Source organism: Aptenodytes forsteri, unplaced genomic scaffold (genome assembly GCF_000699145.1).
Source record: "Aptenodytes forsteri isolate BGI_AS27 unplaced genomic scaffold, ASM69914v1 Scaffold309, whole genome shotgun sequence".
NCBI classification, from domain to species: Eukaryota; Metazoa; Chordata; class Aves; order Sphenisciformes; family Spheniscidae; genus Aptenodytes; species Aptenodytes forsteri.
The window spans coordinates 602462-622114 of record NW_008795857.1 but is presented as its reverse complement, the minus strand read 5'-3'; the positions used below and the strand labels follow the sequence as shown (position 1 = coordinate 622114).

The 19653-nt window shown below is 45.5% G+C and overlaps 1 protein-coding gene across 4 annotated transcripts in view; it reads right to left on the bottom strand.

Moving 5' to 3' along the window:
* The window catches only part of LOC103902655, a 59598-nt gene extending 40029 nt beyond the window's left edge, over positions 1 to 19569 (bottom strand). For all 4 annotated transcript variants that reach the window (XR_657787.2, XM_009283735.2, XM_019473262.1 and 1 more), the window contains exons 1-2: positions 19133 to 19569; positions 1201 to 1276 (exon numbers count right to left, since the gene is read on the bottom strand). Coding sequence is in view for 3 of the 4 variants with exons in the window: in XM_009283735.2 (XP_009282010.1) it covers positions 1201 to 1276; positions 19133 to 19237 (181 nt within the window). In the remaining variant the exon portion in view is untranslated. The remainder of the gene's footprint in view (positions 1 to 1200; positions 1277 to 19132) is intronic.
* Between the last annotated feature and the right edge of the window lie 84 nt (positions 19570 to 19653).

Below are 19653 nucleotides of genomic sequence, written 5' to 3'. Positions count from 1 at the left end.
CCTGGTTTTTTTACCTCTTCTCAAGTGAATTTCTGAGCTGTTTTCTGCCTTTTTTCCCCCCAGAAGAAACGCCCCCCTGGCTGAATGCTTCCCTTGGGAAGTTTCCAGAACTTTGTTTAGACCAGACTGCTAGACATCCCCTTGCAAACTGTCACCTGGAAGTCTAGTTGCAGAGCAAGAACACGGACCTGCTGCCCACCTCATCCCCAGAAGGTAGAGAAGACATGATCTTGCAAATGTCTTGTTAGGCACTTAACTCTAGCCAGAAACATTAAATTCTAGTGACCAGTTCTCAGGGCAGAGGAGATAAGTTAGTTACATTATTCTAAGCAGCACGTCTGTGGCTCAAATAAGAGATCTGGTTTCTGGAGGTAAAGGTCCTCTTTCTATTATAAGGCTTGCCATAGAAGAGAGCCTGCCTTCAGCCATAAGCTGGGAATGCTTTACCTGTTCTGCTGAGCTCTTTCCATGTTAAGGATGTGGAGCAGGGATTTGAATTTCAACAGGACATGTCCTGTGGGTCAGGAATTTAACTTCTGCCTTTGCATAAGAATCCACTTGAATTTGGCTAAATTATGATAAAACACAGGGCATGCACAAATGGCAGAGATTTAGCGTAGCTGAAGAGATGCATTTACTACAGATTTCACCTACAGCTCTAAGCTGCTTCATACCAGGTCCAAAAACAATAGCAGAGAACCTGTTTCTCCTCTATGAAAGATCCTCAGCTAGATTCAAGAATAGAGCTGCCCAATACCAACAGTACAGGAGGAATGGAGCGAGCTAATCAGACAAGTGAGTCCAGGGGAATGAGAAAATGGAAGGTCAAAACTGGAAATTACAAGGAAGAGGAAACCTAGAACAATGATGATGCAGGTGCACAAGCATGGAATAGAAGATAAATTTTTAGTCCCAGCTCTGCTGCTGGCCCAATTGTAGACCTTCTCCGTCCCATGTCTGCAGCACTGGGGCCTTAACATGTGGTTAATGATGCCTATCTCTGGTAAGAAAAGTGCTACTGCAGCTTCTGATAACACCAGCTTCTCCCTGTGAGGTCCCAAAGGCTTCAAGGTGACTGACTTAATGCCTCTGGTTGTGGTACTTTGGGGACAGAGAAGGAGGCACTTCTAAGAGCACAAGTGAAAAACAAAATGGACTTCAGCTGTAGCTTCCCAGGACCCTCCTATCTAGTCCCTTTACCTCTGTCGATCTGAGCAAGTTCCTGGTTCTCTCCCTCAGAGTCGTCGCTGTCCTCATCACTTGGGGGGTAGGAGATCTAGGGGGCAAGGAGAAAGAAAAGGCTTCATCGTGAACACTGAACATTGCCCTGCTGCTGCCCAAGCCACTTCCCCCACCCTCCCCCTCTCATATCCTGCAGGCATCCACCCCGACTAACCGCACACACCCAGCCGTAGCACCTCCCTGTGTACACATCCTCATCTCCCAACCTCAAACTCCCATCATATCCTCTTACTTGCAGCAACACAAAACGCACAGCCTACCGCTATTTCCACCTTACTGCACCACCAACTCTTTCCCAAGCACAACGAACATACCCTGCCCTTAGCTCCCCAGACACACAGCTTATAACCATCATGGCCTACCACATCCACATCACGTGGACAACAATCTCCAAAACCCACCACCGAAATAAAGACACATCCTGTCAACAGCACTATCATCTTGCAAGGTACCCACAAATGGAAGTGGCATGTTAACTTTAGCCATCCTATGTATGTACCCACGCTTCCCCCTTGAAGGCACACACACAAAAGCCACCAAAGAACAATGCATCTTGCTTTCCTACAGAACAACTCTGAAGAATGTAACAGAAATAAAAGAAACAGGTTTTCACAGAAATGCAAACAATAACATTGTGCTGTCCCTGCCACAGTATCCAGTGGCAATACGTTTCAAAAGGTTAATTGCTGTGTTTCCGTTTTAGAAGTGTCTGATGTGCTGTGCTTGCCTTTTATAGAAGGTGAGGCAGCATGCAACCATTACACTGATATGGACCCATTTTGCCTCCACCACTGTTCCTAGGGAAACGTCCTTGGAGTGTTTCAGCCTCCCAGAGACCCAAAAGAGCAACTACACTTAACTAGGTGCCTATGAAAGACACATACGGCTGATGCAAAGAAGTAACAGGAATAGTGGAGAAATTCTGACTTTGACAGCTCTTAAGTCAACCCACCTATTTTGTGACCATCCTCCAGGACTGTGTCTGGGGTTTCCCATCACCACCCCCCAAGCCTGTTATGTGTCTGGGGTTTCCCATCACCACCCCCCTGTTCACACCTTTTTCCTCCTCCTTTTTTAAAGCTACCTTTTGCCCTTCTATATTGACATTGCCCTTTAAGAAATCAGAAAATATTTTCCTTCCTTGGTAGTCTTTAAACTACCTTCCCAACTGTCAAATGATGAATGGGGAAAGTGGCACAGATTTATCCCCATTTCTGATATCCTTGAAGTAAACGCGGGGGTTGTTTTTCCACCACAACTACAATTTGCTTGTACATATTCACACACATGAGTCATTTAATAAAGGCAGCTGGCACTGAGGAACACTGCCAAATTAACAGACTTCTAGTTGTCCCCAGAACAGGTATAATACCTTGTTTGTGCCATGGTAGTTCATAGAGGGGACAGCTGACACTGAGGTGCCATTGTGCTAGCTGCTGTACAGACAGAGGTCCTGTCTTTGTTACAAAAGCTAAGGCTCCAATTCTAACTAACTCGAGAGATACTGACCTTAGTTTGTGGCTCATTCCCACATAAAAACCCTTCATTTGGATGTGGCAGGGTTTTCAGTGAGGTTTAACGGCTCTGTGGGGGAAACCTATCAGCTCCACTTTTTATACTGTGTAAATGTCAATACGTAGCATGGCGCTGCTTCCAAAAAAGAGGCAATGACACCTAGCACATGCAGATCAAAGAGCTACTGCACAATGTCACTGGCTTGAGATGATTAAAATAGGAGTTGGATTTGAGTCAACGATTGATGTTTTGAAGGTCTTTGTGTCCACTGGTCCTGGGCTTCCAGGATATTCACTCTTCCCCGTACAAGTACAATTTTGCTAGCCTCTCGTCTCATATGGATAACTCACCTCCGCTAAGTCCTCCCCAGTCCCACAGGCAGCCCAAGACTAATCCCCTCTGATTTGCCTTGAACACTTCTCTAGAGGCTTTGTTCAGAGTACCTGTGAGAGAAACCTTTCAAACAAGAAGATACTGAGTCTATGGATTTGGTCCCATAGTATATATCAAAGAAAAGTGGTAGTACAATATGAAAGGCTTCATGGAAAAAAGGGGCTCCCACAGTCTTGCTAACCATCCTCCTGATGCTAGCCATGGAAAAATAAGCACCCGCTCTTCTAGAATCAACTACAATTTTTATGAGCAACATAGCAAGTACTTTTCAGAAACAAGGCAATGAGAGACACCTGTTGAGCCATTCCTCCTGACACCCATCTTTTCTTTTGGAAGAAGAACATACCAGTAGCACATTTCTCCCAACATTCAGACTTGGTTTCTCCCATTACTCCCACTGGTTTGTTATACCCTTGTTCTAGACAATACCCTCAGAAATGAGAGTATTTTCAGAATATACATCACAGGCTAACCATAAAAAAACACCTTAAAATCCAGCAATTGTGCATTTTATGCATGAATGAAGTAAACAGATGATACGACTCAGAAGTCACATTGCCTCTGATGTCCCACGACCTGCACTGTCTTTCGGAAGTCCTCATCTCTGATTTTGTGTGGGTTACATACGTGCAATTACCCTCCTCATTGGTCTTCACATCTTTCAGACATCATCATTTTCCCCCCATTTGTCATTTAGCAAGGTCTTCTATTTTAGTATTGTTACATACTCTTTTTATTAGTAAATCCTTCCACAAATTATATCCTGGTTGTGGGAACTGAAGTCTCCCAAGCTCCTATGTATGAGACCCTATCTCCCACGTTCCCTAACAGAGAACCATCATTTATAGTAGACTAACCATTAATCTTTCAGAGTTCAAATTTTACACATGAAACTCCTTGCCATAATATACCACACAGGCAAAGATTAATAGAAGTCTGAAAAAAAGACTGTCTGTATGGATAACAAGAATTTCCAGAAACTATGAAGATATAGAGAATCAAAGACTAGTGCTCTGATTAGTTGGAGATAAACGCTCTCTCCCTTGACTCTTCCCAGGCTTTAACAGTAACACTGTCCCCTCTTCAAAAGCATTCCACTAAACACAGCTGTATTGTGTTCAGGCCTCCAGCCTCCCTTGCACAGTCCCTGTCTTATATTAGCCACAGATTTACTTTTGTCTGAGGCAGCACAGCCTTGTTTGTCTCACAAACTCAGAATTGTGGCACTGCAATAACAGAAAACTCAATCTCCATGTCAAAGATCCCACCAAAGATCGTGGCTTCATTCACAGCATACAAATCACAGAACTGTTTAGCTTGGAAGAGACCTCTTGGTATCATCTAGCCCAAGCCCCTGCTCAAGCTGAGTCAACTAGAACAGGTTGCCCAGGACTGTGCCTAGTACACTCTGTACCTTAACATGCAAAATTAAAGAGAAGAAAATCTCCAATTCACATAGATGTGTGAATGTTTACAAGCCATGGCACAAAACAAGCCAGAAAACAAAGGACAGGTGCCCATCCAACCTCCAGTCTTTCTTCAGGAAATGCATCAGATCTGAAGTTCAAAGACAGCAGCCTCCTGTTGATGAGGATCTCAGTCTTACACCTGGGATCTTCAGCTCCAGCACCAGACACACCTTCTGTCAGGCTAAGGACTCCCACAGTGCCAGGTGGAAACATGGACAAACTTCCCCATGCACTTGATTTTGCATCAATCTCCAGTAAGGAAAGATGGGTTTGTGCAGAATAATCAGATGGTATTTAAGGACAACTGAGTGTAAAGCTTTTAATTTTGAGGGAGATTTAACATGAAAGACAAACTAGCAGATATAAGAAAAAGCTAGAGACAGAAAAAAATTTGTCTTTCTCTTCACACTGCTGCTTGTCAACTGAGTAATGATAACTAGCTGCAGCCAGAATTGCCCAGGTCCTAAAGGTCCAGTCACCCTTAGACTCTAAAGCCCTGAAATACATCAGGCAATTAAAAAACCCCACCTTGTTAAAGCAAAGTTCCTCTTGGTCTTTGCTTACAGAAGAGAAATTAACCTGCTATCATATGATCAAAAGTAATGACATTAAGCATTATCTTGGAGCTTACAAAAGAGAAGGGAATCTCACTTCTAAGGCAGAACAAATCTCTCCCACCACACTTCACTTAATGGCTGTATTGTCCTAAAAAACTAAAACACCAACGGGGTGGTTTCATGAAGTGGAGGATGTGTGCATGAGGAGCAGGTAAGACAAAGATAAAACTGACCACAGGCAACCCCTCATTCCCAGCTTGAATCAAGAATGCACACAGGCTGGAGGGCATCATTCCCAATCTTCCTCTGGGAGGGAGGGAGTTTACCTCCAGGGACGTGGCTTCCCCAGCAGAGGCCAATGCTGCCTGTGCTGCCACATGACTGACTGTGACACAGGCTCATTCACTTGAGCCCTGGCACTCCAGTAAAGCCCCTTCCATGTGCCCTGGAAAGAGATGCTGCTGAGTTGGTCTCACCGGTTCCTGGCACAAAAGCAGAAAGGGATGATGAGCTCACCAGCAACTACTGGTATCTCTGCTGTGGGGAACAGATTTCCATTTCTTCAGACTGAAGAAGTGAAACCAGTGCTCACTTACCTTCTCCCTGCCACACTGCCTACAGAGCAGCTGCTAGAGACATGGGCATCCTACAGCACAGGGCTCTGCTGTTGGCTCTTCTCCTTCCCAACCGCGTGGCTTTAGTAAAAACATTTTACTAAGTTTCCCCACTGTTATTTTTCCAGGTCAACAGTTGCTGCAGTTGCCATGGGACACTGCCTGATCTTCAATGAGGGAGGTGCCATCCTCCCAATTATAAGAAACTCTGAATTAGAGAGAGTGGGAAAAACAAAGGAGATTATGAGACACTGAAAGGCAGTTTTGAGCCATGGAACAACATGGAGGAAGAAGGAAGGAGTGAGTCAAACAGACCTTCAAATTAACTTTTAACTCCTCTCCCAAGTTTTCCTTTAAATTTTATTTTAGAGATATTCAGCATTACAGGGACAATTTATGCTAGTAAAACAGGCTGTAATGCTTGCGCTCTACTCAAGAAAAGCAGCAGAGTTACAGATTAGAGGAAAGGTTTGGTTCAGTCTTCAAACATCCAGAAGTGAGATATGACTGCCCAGACTAGATCTGGATTTTACAGCTGGGGTCCTTCAACAGCTAAACTTCCAGCCAGAACAGTCCTAGTTTGGAAAAGCTTTCTAAAGTATTTTTTCCATTGTTATTATTATTTTCCTTTTTAATTTTCATAATAGCTCTGCCTCCAAACTCCTTTCCCCATTTCCTTGCAAATGGCTGCAATTCAAACCCAGGGTTCATAACCCTTGAACATTATCCTGCTTGACAGAGCAGCTGTCTGGCTGAGGCCGTGAAAGCAGTGATGGGCCAGTGGGACACAGAACTCCAAGGCCCTTGTTTTCCAGGCCTGCCCCATGCCAAAGACAGCAAAATTCCTATATTTTGTAGGACTTTTAATTTTTGCACAATTAGTCAGACACATCATCTTCTGCATGGGTCTAGAGTCTAGTTAACCATTGGTGGTTTCACAGATTTGAGGGAGGCAGAGTTACTCTAGGTAGCCAAATCCACAATGTTTTAACAATACATGTCATTTTTGTTGAATATTTACCTTACACAGACACAGGCAAACATGGTGACTGGCAACTCTCAGGGTGCAAGTGGTGGGAGTCATTAACCAGAGAACATGGAAACTGAGTTTCTGTTCTGAGGAATAATGACTTAACTTGATTTCCAGAAGTGTGGGCTTAACTTGGGTTACCTAGATCTTGAGAGGAAAAAACTAGGCTTGCACAGAACAACGAGGACATGAGTGGTGGGTGGGTGCGGGGAGGCACATGTGTGGTCCTCTTATTGTTTTAAATCCTCTCCCTCACCCTTCTGTAATTCCATGAACAAATTAATACGTGTGTTTTGAACGTACTGTTTGCACAGCAAGATTATGTTTATCTGCTCTCTACCGCTTCTGGAAAGAAGTTACAACTGTGGCCAAGCCTGACTAGAACTACAGAGATGACAGGACACTGCCCTAGGCTTGGGGATCCTCATTTGCAAGCGGAGTGAATCAGAGGACTCTATGCAGAGACAAGTGCAGCAGAGCTGGGTTCAGCATTGGCAAGGGGCACAGACACTGGTCAAAATACGGTTCATTCCAAACCCACAGAGCACAGCTGGACTCTCTACACACTTTCATCTGCCCCACATCAGTTCTCTCGCAGCAGTCAGTCTGCATCAAACCTCCTCTTCTAAATCTCCCCCTGCTCTTCCCGGGGCTAAGCTGAGATTATTTTGCAGGGGAAGGCCAAAGATAAAAACACCAGGGGCTTTCGCAAAATAAAAAAACCAGCAAGTCCCAATACCTCACCATTGCTCCACAGAAGTACTGTATACAGCACCAATGAGCCTATGGTGCATGAACACATGGACTCCATAGTCACCAGAAACAGCAGGCATCTGATGTTCTCTCATCACAGGGATGAATGCAGCTGATGCCTACAATTGAGCTCCACTGTTTTACATCAGCTAGGGATCAGGTCTTATACACAGGTATCAGGTGAGCCACAGCAATAGCCTTTTCCATTGCCTCCTATCCACCATGAGTCTGTTCTCAAAAGCTCTGGGCAAATATTGTTAGAAGAGCAAAACCAAGATCATCCTTTTAAATTCCACTCAAGATAAACCTCCAAAAGGCAGTACTTGCAAAGAGAGTAGAAGAGACTCAGTTCTACCCAGAGACCAATGGTACAGGCACCTACATATATGCACACGCTCCTCCCACCAGCCATCAAACTTGTGTGACAGAGGACACAAAGAATGCTAACAAATTAAAAAATGAGACTTTAAAAAGCCTCCTAGGCAGAAAACACCCAGACTCTGGTCCTTAGCACCCAAAATACTCCAAATCTTAGAGAACTCCATTCAGTTTATTTATCCTCAAAGCCACTATGAGAAGCAGAATCTCTTTTTATAAACATAGCCGCAGTTGTGTTTGGGGCCATGATTTAACAGGTCACGATGTTAGAAATTACAGATGGAACAAAGTCACTACAGCCCTCACTCAGCAGGTGGATGGGGTCTGGTAACAAACATGTTACCACTGAAGTAGAGCCTTTAATCCTCCAATTTCCTCCTTGCCTTTCCAGACCACTATGTTTTACGAAGTAAGACTGCTTCTGCAGTACAGAAGCCAGGGGAATGCTGCAGCTCCATGCCGTGATATGTGTCATCCTTTCTGGTAGCAAGAATTTTTACAAAATTCTCAAACTATCCCTATGTTGTTAGCTTAAGAGACTGGTTAAGGTTTATAGCTCTTACTATAATGACAGAAACCATCCACTCCTCCAACTCCACTTCCACCCCTGCAAGTGAAGCTTCCAGACGAGCCACTCCCCAGTAAGTCTCCAGCAAATCTCCTACTCTCCTCCCACCCACTCAGTTTCTGCTCACTACAAATATCCAGCACAGCCTGGCTTCAGCCGGCAGTCACCTGCATGTGATCGAGCCACACAGACAGTTTCTCACCAGCTCTGTTACTCTACCCAGGGCTTTGCTGATGTGATAGAGAGTTATGCCTAATTCATATCCAAGTTTTAAGGATTCTCTTGGAAGACTAGCATTCACCTGTTAACTTTCTCATCCTATGCAGGGAGATAGCTTTTTACATACATAGTTCAGAAGGGAATTAGCAAAGAAAACAGTGGTAAAGTGTCAGGAAACACCCATCAGAAAGAAGCAGCAACCTACAAAATGGCTGTGCTGCAAAGAGATCCCTTTGCAAAGGAGGTCAACTCCTCTGACAGCTCACAGAATGGAGCCCTGGCATTCTCCTGGCTAGCACCCTGCAGAAGCAGGGTTATTCAGCAGTGTTGACACCACAAAGCACAGCAGTCCAGAAAGATGAGAAGGAGCCTGAAGGATTAAAGACCTTCATTATGGGGCCTCACCCACCCTGCATTAAGGTACAGTGACTTAGCTCCATCTGTAATTTGCAGCCCGTTTGCTGCTGAACCTTAGCTCCAAACATAGTCAGATTAAAAGCAAAACTATTTATCACAGGCTGACAACCCTCTCAGACATAAAGGGAAGACAGTACAAGGGACACCTAGAACCAGAGGGACACCTATAGCATAGCTAATCTTATCTGTAATGCATGTACTGAGAGAGGGGAGGATGGGAGATGGCTGCTCACAGCAGTGCCAACCATTCCTGCTTAGGCCACAGGGATTTAAATACACTCCTCCCGGACTCACAACCCATCCCCACTGGCCTAGCTCAGTTTTTACACTGCTGTGATGAGAAGAGGTCCCTTTGCGCAGGCCAGCTTCTCTGACAGTTTACAGCAACTCCCCAGCATTGCATGGGTCCCCTCTACCAGGGAAGTACAGATGACAGCAGCTGGCATAAACAACACATCTGGTAACAGTTTTTCCATTCCCTCCTCAAAAGACCCAGAGGGGGCAACTGCCATTGCTCTGAGATACTTCATTAGCTGAGGAGAAGCTGCCTGTGTTGGGAGACCTCACTTGACATCCACCTCTGCTCAGCCATAAAGAACCACATTAGCCAGATTTGCAAACACAAGGAACAATGCCTTACAGTCAGGCTGGAAAATGCATTTGGAGCACATGAGACATTTCAGGCTTCTCCTCCTCTAAAAATCCCACATTAACCTTTCTGAGTGCAAGCAGACACGAGCTGTTTTTTCTCTATAGATTTACATTAAACTTCTTGGTTTTTATCATGGAGCAAGCCAGTAATACAGGATAATCCTTCAAGACCAGATTTTTGATCCATCTGGTCAGGCATCTTTAAAGTAAGAGTTAGGACCATATAAAAACTTGCAGTGGCTCTCACTGCACCAGATCCTTTCCTGGTAGGCATTGTGTGATTCCAAGTGGTTCCTAGTCCAAAGGGGCGGTCTCTTCACTCTGCACATGGAGGGATGGGCTAGAGATGAGTGGCACAAAGACAGATTTGAATGTTTACTCTCTCCTCCAATATATGAGCTGGAAAGCAGGAAATTAAATTAGTAAGAGGCAGGTTCTAAACAACCAACAGGTGATCCTTCAGCAACATGTAGTTAAGTTGTGAAACTTTTTGCCATAGGACCTTCTGGATGCAGAGACCCTGCATAGATTTGGTGTGGGGAAGTGGACAGGTTTAAGTAAAGGAAGTCCACTGGGCTACTAATGCACAGATAGCAGCTCTGTCTCAAGAAGTCCCCGAGACCAAAGTATGTGCTGTTCTTACAGTCTTCTCTAGGTGCCCACCCCTGGCGCCTGCAGGAGATAAGATACCCAGGGAAACAGACTGTAGGTCTAAGATGGGATGGGTGCTCTTAAGCCCCGTTCATGGAAGCAGGCCACACAGCACATGCATTTACTTGCAACGTCACAACACAAGGAAATGCACAGAACAAAACCCAACAGTGTTCTTGCAGATCCAACTCACCTCATTCACCACAGGTAGCTACTGACACAGTGTCCAAGCATCACATACTAAATCAGCACCCCCACATACTATTTCAGGTGAAAGACAGGGGAAAAGTTGCATTGCACTGCAGCCCTCTGCAAAATACCACTGAGGGGTTTCCCAAGAACAGCTTGTTCTGTCCAAGACAGAATAAAGGGTTTTCTATGAACAAAAACATATACATGGAAGCTGCTGATTTTTTAAGCCTCTAAATTATGTCACTTCATATGCTCCACACCAAATACCACTGTTCTCTCCTGTTAATTAGCCTTTGGCCAAAGAATTTTTTTTCCCCCTTTATTCCTAGGAGTTGGTTATTCCGAAGAAATAAAAGAAACCCACACACAGAAACAGTCTGGCTGCAGACAACTGTCTGGAACAACCACTTGGCTTTGTGCGTAATAACTAGGTGACAGGATATGGAAGGATTATTTTATATTTTCCCAGCTTACATCCAGACACACTCTCAGCAAACTGGAAGATCTAGCTGCCTGTCCGGCACCTCTCCTCAAGATGGGAAATTCCCCATTCAACCAAAGGAAATGTTTGTCTCATCTTATACCCATATAGAGCTTGGCAGATTATGGCCTCTGATGCCAAGAAGTAAGGACATCAGTTAAATAAAAAATAGCCTGCATCATGGAAACAATGTGACCCCATTACGAAGAAGTAAGATGAGACAGATTTCTGAACAAAATGAATGTGAGGGGGTAGGGTCTTTATGCCATCAGCAACTTGAATTCTGTGTTCTCCTTGAAATCAGTGGCTCAAAACCAAGTTTGTAGCCCAGTCAAATCAATTAATCAGCTATCCAAGGCCAATCAGTAGTTTGTTCCCTAGAAGTATCAGAAAACAAGGTCCATCTACTCTCACTGTGGACATCAATGAATATTGAGGTATTTGGGAGTACTTTATCCAGACATCTCCTGTCCTTTCATAAATCTAAATTCAGACAAGGACCATCTACCTTGCTGTCAGGCAACAAACCTCAAGTCAACCTATCCCTAAAATGGGAGACATGACTAATAAAAACCTCCTCAGGCCACCCAGGCTCAGGCACTGGTTTCCTCTTTTCCTCCGAAGGTGTTTTCAGCCCTGAACTCTTACGTCTTCTCATATGGGCTGATGCTGGAACAAGGGTTGGGAGGTGATCCCAGGCAAAGCTGTAAAGGGCTTTTCTCAGGTGTGTTTTCTGGGTACAATGACCAACCAACCCAGTCATGCCAGTCCCACACCATGGCAGCTCATTTGCGGAAGGCAATCCATAGCCTCAGAGTCTACCAAGCCTGAGGGATACCTCCCCAGGTTTCACCACATCTCCCCACTGACAACACTCATTTAGAAGGTGCATGCCAGTGGGGCACAGGCATTAATCTCCATTCCCAGCACCACAGCTCAAGCCTTGGCAAGCTGAAGGGCTCTGCAGCAGGACTTTATTTCTATAGTGAGCCTGGATGGTGGGCTGGCTGACTAAGAGTGCTGGGGGAGGAGAGGGCTGGAAACAAAGACTGGTCCACACCAGCTGCTTGCAAAGCTGCTAGTCACTCACAAAACCTTCTTCGGGCTTTTAGCCCCTGCCACCCCAAATGACATTCTGCCATGCTAACCCAGAACAACTAGGAAGACCCAGGATTTGGATTATTGCACATGCAGTTATGTGGCAGCTTTGGTGCAAATCTTCCAAGCAAGATACTTTCTTACATTGAGGTCCATCGGGAAGTTTTCATAAGTGTCCACAGTATTTCACCCTCCATGAAGCTATCAAGACTGGACTAGAGAGGCAACCATGTGAGCTCTTCACATGATGTACCCACACAAGGGTATCCTGTTGTAGCATTCCCATGCTGCTAGGGCTGTCTCAGAGAGAACAGCAGAAGTTCACCTGGCCAAGCGCTTGGTGTGCTGCAGTAATTACAGAGGAGGAAGAGAGACTACTCACCATGTAAGATCTGCTCCCTCCGCCTCAGCCAGCTCCTGAGATGCCCCAGCCTCAAAATGCCTGTCCTACAACTGAACAATTCAGTCTGATGTATATAGTGGGGTACACATGGAGGCCAGGTCAGTGTCCAAACAGACCTGCCCACGGCAGGGAAGAGATTATAACAGGTCTGAAAAGCAAGAAGAACATAGCAAGAGAGGGGAGAAATGCCCAGAGGCACCCTGAGCTGTCCACCCCCAAGCAGTGACCAAGCTGGTCCAGAAGAAACCAGACTTTGAACTGTGTTTCACCTGTGTGCTGTGTCCCCACAGCTTGGGCAGGCCTGTGCCCAGATTGGCACGGAGACAGCTCTGCGTAGGTCACATTGGGCCATGTGTCCTTTACATTGACTTTTAGGCCTGGGTCACAGCAGAGTTTGTACTGCACAGGGAATACTTTCTGTGCAGATAAAGGTCACAACTAATTGGCTTTTCTCTAAATCCTTGCCTGGGTGTTCATGCTGTGCAGTTGTGGGTGGTGCTGGTGCGTATTCAAAAACAGCTTAGCTGGCTGACTCTGCTGGTCAACGGTGGTGAGAGGACAAACAGGCTCTGCCCACGGCCACGTACAACAGTTACTGCTGCAGAAAACAGCCCTGAGTGCACACATACCTGTGATGCTGGTTGCTACGAAGAGTTGGGTCACCCAGCAACCCGAATCCCACTGAACAGGAGATACAGATAAATGCATGGGGGTAGGAGGGGTTAGTGCTGCCTACACTGCAGGTAGGAGTGTATTTCCCACTGAAAAGGGAATACAGCCTTTGGTTCCCATACTGTGGCATCCCAACAACACTTCTGTGACCCCAGGCATGGTCCAGGAACAGCCAGAGAAGCTGGCCAGACTGGCACGCCATGGCAGAGTGTGCCCTGCCCACCCACCACTCCACAGAGATGTCCTAAGTGGATGAAAGTCTTGCTTTTTACTTTAAAAAAGGTAAACTCACTGGTTTGCAAGAGCCATAATTAAAATAATGACCTGGGTCTGCTTTCTATTTTCAGTTCAAATATAAGCTGTTTTTCTGCTCAGAAAAACTTTTAGCATCCCAAACAGTGCAACATAAATTCAGGAGCTGTAAGATGGTGCATGACAGCAAGAAATGAAGTAGAACTGCACTGTCCAGCAAAGTAAAATGGATTAATCTGTTTTCACTGAAATTCAAAAGTTAAATACATAGTATTACATTTTCAGAATTCAATTTTTCATTCAAATAAAATCAAGAATTGGGAAATACAAGGAAAAGTAATGAGATTTCTTCGTGACACTAGGGGGTGGATTTTGGTTTTTTAATCTAGCCCAAATTTTCCTATCAGTCATAAACAAGGCCAGCCAAGAGGATGTCTTGCTGAACTATCCCAATGTCAATGAACCTCCCATTATGCTGTATTTGCAATATCTGCAATTTGTCTGAAGTCCCACTCTGTGGAATTAAGTCATTACAGGAGATTATCGGTGCTGGATGTCTGCACAGGAAAGATGACAGCCCTTGAAGATTCAGACCTTAGAAGCCAAGTAGAAAGACTTGCAAACCTATTATTTTACAATGCCTCAGGCAGAAGTCTCAAAAACTTAAGGTTTCTGAGTGGCTGGGACTGCCTGTTCTATTCTTTGTCTTGGCTAAGTATCTATCACAGCATTTCTAACCCACTAACATAATTTTAGTCCAAATTATCACAAACCTAACTTCAGGCATATTCATAGATACTCCAATAGGCAAAATTATACTTACACACTTAGATTCATGCAAGTGCTTGTCCCCCTCCTGAGTGAGATTAAGACAAACCAGAAGCATCTAATGTTACCAAGTGTTAATAGGAGGAAAAGCAAAGCTTTTATGTAAAACAGAGTCCTCCAGCCCTAGAGGAATGAACCTGTTTGGTGGGATGTCCTGAAAAACCCATGAAGGAGAGAAAACCTTCATACGTGACAGGAGGCAGACGAAGCTAAATTTTCACTATGCCAAGCTGTCTTTAGCCAGCCTGAAGAACAGTGGCTGGCTGAGCACGTGACAAGCAGTCAACCCAAGGAAAGAAGGAAATTAATCTGTCCGCATTCATACAAAGCATGAGCCCTTGCACAGATCTTTGAAAGCGCACCCACTGTGCATCAATAACGATGCTACTTCACTCTTTTTTGGTCTGAGGAGAAAAAGTTTAAACAACACACTCCTGGCTCTGCAGAATAACCAGCTACCACCAGGACGGTGACTCAGAAGTCACTGCCTGCAAACTTGAGGTTCGCTTCACACAACCAACTGAACCCCCTGCATATAGGAAGGATTGGGATGATTCCCAGTCACTCGTCAGGGCTGGCCAGCCAGACCAGAGTCTCATAGCTGACTCCGAATGCAGATGCCAGCAAAAAAAATAACTGACATGACTTGCTGGTCCCCAGCACTGTGTATGCACATGTACAAGCTGCAAGGGTACGTGAAGCGAGCTGACACAGTGACTTTGTTAGTGCCTAGTCCACAGTTCCGTTGTAAGCAAGCGTAAGGCTAAAATTACGTAGCAGAGAAATGCAGTTCTCTATCACCAGAACAGACTCACACATGACTTCCATTTCATTGATCGACGTTAAGGAAACGACAAACATGTCTTAAGTACCTCTGCCCAGGACAAAAAGGAATACGCCAAGTACGTAAGTAATTTAACAACTTTTGTGAGTTAGAACATCAATTGCATTGCCTCCAAAGTTGGTTGTGTCAACAGCAAAGTTAGAATGGAATTGCCACCCTTAAAATGCTCAGTTTTCTTCAGCTACATGTTCTAGCCAGTTAATTTTTTAACACACCACAATCCAACTGTTTCATTCTGATAACACCTAGGGCCACTAATTAAGGGCTTAGTTTGACTGGCAATGCACAGACTTGTTCCAACCACATGCTCCCTGCCCCAAGGAGCTTGCTTGCAAGCAAAGCTTAGAAAACAGACACCTATACTTTAGCCACTACACAAAGAGGGCAAGGGCACAAGAGTTGAAGAGGGATTTGGAAGAAATGCATTTGTGTGAGAAACCCCTACCCCAAGTAGCAGGGATGAACAAGACATTTCATTTGTAGAGAGCTCACTGAGTCGGTTGGAGAGTACTTCTAAGGGCTCAGTATCAGTGCTGCATCACAAACCCACATGCAACCCCAGGATGTGCATTTTAAAAGCTCCTTAAACAATTTGACTTATAATTCAGGAAGGGCTTCTCAGGGCTACTGGTCCAAAACTATGAAAGAAAATAATAAAAAACTGTACTAGACTGTAATACTGGACAACCAATGAAAAATTCAGGCCTCGAGTTACAGGCCTCTCTCACTTTCCTTATTTGAAGCATTTCCCTATAGTATGGCACAACCCTCTGTTCTCACTCTTCTCTCCTGTCCCAGAAAGTCTGCTCTGGAACAGACCCAATTGCCAGCTGTTATCAAAGATGAGCCCTAACCTGTAAAGTCAGACCTGCTTTTGGCTCTCAATTTCTAACAGCCAGCCAAAAACTGGAGGTTTCTGAATCTGGCCTAATCTCTAGCAAATAACACCAGATCACTGAAGCAAGAGGTGGAACAACAGGCTGATGCACACGGCTCCAATTCACAATCCTTTCTTGGATTTAGCTGCAGCAGCTGAAGGACTAAGCCAATGGGCTGGACTATGAATGGCAACAGCTCAGGAGTGGGCATGCTGCCACTGAGCTGCCCCCGTTACAGGGGCATGAGCATCCAGTGGTGAGACAGAAAGGTCAGCAGGACCAGTCTTCCAAGGCTAGGGGTTCAAATTTGAACCTTAACTACCACACTCAACAGCCCAGGCACCCTTACTAGAAACTGCTGGCAGCACACACTAACCCAACAGCAGGTGAAGTGTCAGTCAGTCAATCCCTCCCTTCCCATTATGGTGACTTCTGGTGAAAGGGCAATAAACAGACAGTAACTTCCTCAGCAACACCAGCACGAACCACCAGACCTCTTGAGTCAAAGCCCTCTGAGCAGCCTTAGTTGTCAACTGCCTAAAGACCAACTTTAGTAGGGGGAAAAAAGAAAAATCATTACATCAACACCCAAAGCTTGCATATTTCCTGGTTTCACTTACAGAAGGCAATGGCAGCCTCTCAGCTTCTCCAAGTGGGGGAAGACTAGGAAGACCTATCACAGCCACACTAAACCAATTTGGGACACAAGGTACCAAAATGAGATCATCCTGAAAAGATTCCCAAAGCTTGGATGCCCATCCAAGGTTGGTCAAATCTCCCAAGCTAACAAAAGTGAGTTGACAGTTTACCCAAGGACAGTCTCCCAGGACTTTGCCTAATGGCAGTACTGTTACAAGCTAGAAACACAACAGCAGCTTGCTTTCCCTTGAATTTGGGAACTTCCAACAAAGGTCATAAAGTGTAAAAGCAAGTGGGTAATGAAGGAGAAGAGCAGCTAAGCACACTGTTTTTAAAGCTCAGAAAGCTCTTGGTTTGGGCGGTGGATGCAGATCAGTTCTTATTCTATACAAATTAGTTGCTCATTCTCCACTTACACTACTACAGACCTGATTTTATGCTCACACCTAACTAACTTTTCACTAGGTTTCAGTGACAGCAGACTGGACCGTTTAAATAATGCATGTACCACACATGCCAGAACACGTACGGACCTGCACAGGCACAGACCAATGTGAGGAAATTGAAAAGGCAGAAGTCTTTCTGGGGCCTGGCAGCCCCACATCATCTGAGAGCAGTAGAGGGAGATGGTACGGGACACTTGGCCTCGTCACAGGGTCCATGCACAGTGCAGCCACAGGAAGCTCCCACACCACTCAACGCTTGTGACACCTATCCCGTGCCCACACCTGCAAGGCGATCTGGCCCAACACCTAAGACAGAGCACTGCACACTCTATTAAGCAATTAGTATGCTGGTACAAGGCTCAACCAAGACCAGGCAGCTGCACATGGTCCCCAAAGGCCTACAAAACATATACAAACCCAGAGTTTGAAAGTCTGGCTTTCTGCCCATACACGTGTATACCACTCATTGTACCACTCCCCACGGCAGGCTGCAGAGCTACCCCTGATGGTCTATACATTGGCCTTGCAAGAAACAGTGCAAGCTTAAGTCTCTCTCCTCTGTTGAGCCTGCAAAAATGCAGACCACCTGTTTGCAGGTGGCATGAAACCTTGGCACTAAAATGAACAAAATGGCTGCAGATACCCACTCCTGGGGGTTTTCCTGCATGCCTCCAAGCATCCTGAAGGCTGTATATACCCCTGAGAGCTCCTTCCAAAGATTCTCCTGGTTTCACAACTTGAAGCTCCAAGAGACAAACAATAAAGCTAAAGGAGGCGATCACAGCCACAAGGCCCAGAAACAGTGTTCAAAAGAAATCCCCACTGCCTCTGCAGATACTCTGCACTGAATCCATCCACCACAACCTAAAGCATTGCCCTTATTTTATTTCCAAAAATAAAATCTAATCCTGCCTCCCCCAAGAGCCACAGAATATGCAATCCCCGCAGGAAGAAGTACACGGACACAGCAACCTTTGAGGAAACATCAGCACTGTTTCTAACAAAGTTGCCATCAGCATGTCCAGTGACTGCGCAGAAGTGCAGCCACACGGCAATCCGCCTCTGTGTAACACATACAAAAGACTCCACTAGAGTCTGGTATACAGAACCCCAGCCCCCAACTCGGGCAACGAGGGCCGCTACTTTTCCCAGATCCCTTCTTCGATTTGGGGTCAGGTGCTACACTTCCCGCAGTACTGATGCCAATCCAGAGTAACTGGTGATTTCAGGGGCTATCCCTTGGTTCACAACACTTTCACCAAATCAGGATCTGGTAATTTTTTGTAAGTAACTCATCACGACTCCATTTTTATCCCATTGCAAACGGCTCAAAAATTCCTCCTTGCATTTGGCAGGAAGGGCTTAGATATTCCTTATCCTGAATCTGTGATCGTCATTTTTCTTTTGAACGCTAAGAAAGGATGTAAGCAGAGTACAGAAAACCATGAGTCCATACAGCGAGTCCGACTGCAAATTTCAGCTCAGATTCCAGCCTTCGGGACTAGAAGGGAGAGAAATGCAAGTAACGAGCTGAAAGGCATTTTAGGCAAATCATGTTTGGGGGATTCTAGCCTGGTGAGGGCTGGGAGACTACAGATTGCATACATACAAAGGTAACTAGACAGGCAAATGCCTATGTAGCTGAATGTGAACCCCGTTATTTATTTATTTATAAAGTAAATATTTTTAAAGAACAGACAGATACATCTGCCTTTATCCACCTTTCTGTATTACCTATTGAATTGTGCAGGGTAACTCTGAAAGCAAAGGAACAGGACTTTAATAATAGGAATACAGCCTAGGCCAGTTCCTACTGAGCACACTGGCCGAGAGGAAACTGGCCCAGCATAATAAACACTGCAAGTTACTAGCTTCTCAAGGCCCCGTTATTAGTTACCTGAAGGGTGCAAAAAACCACCGAGACAAAACCGGCTGTTCTTACCTTTAGCTGGAAAGGTTGAATTTCATTCAAACTCTGGTTCCTGAGCTTTTTGGTGAGGATCTTCAGCATGGTACAAATCCGAGGAGCCAAGAAAGGGTTAAGCATACACACACGCACGCATCTACATCTGCCGAGCCGCTGCTGCTACGCTTGGAGGAGCTCCGCAGAGCTTGCATCCAGCACCCCCAGGTACACGGCGAGGAGGGGGCAAGGCTCCGGACAGCCCGCTTCCAGCTGTGCCCCTCTCTCCTCCGCCACCGCACTCTGTCCTACAGCCCTCCGCGGGGGGAGGGAGAAGGAATCCTTTCCCAAAGTCTAAAGAAAAAAATAAATACCAAACTTCCTTTGCTTTCCACCCCCTCCCCGGTTACGCTTCAGAAAGGAGGGAGGTACCAGCTGGCAGCGTGCTGCAAGGGACAAGAGACATACGGCGCAGAGCGTTTATTGAGGGACGGCAGAGCTCCCTAGCCGAGGCCCCAGGCTCCGCTCATGGCGGCGCTCCCGCCTAGCCCGCCTCAGCC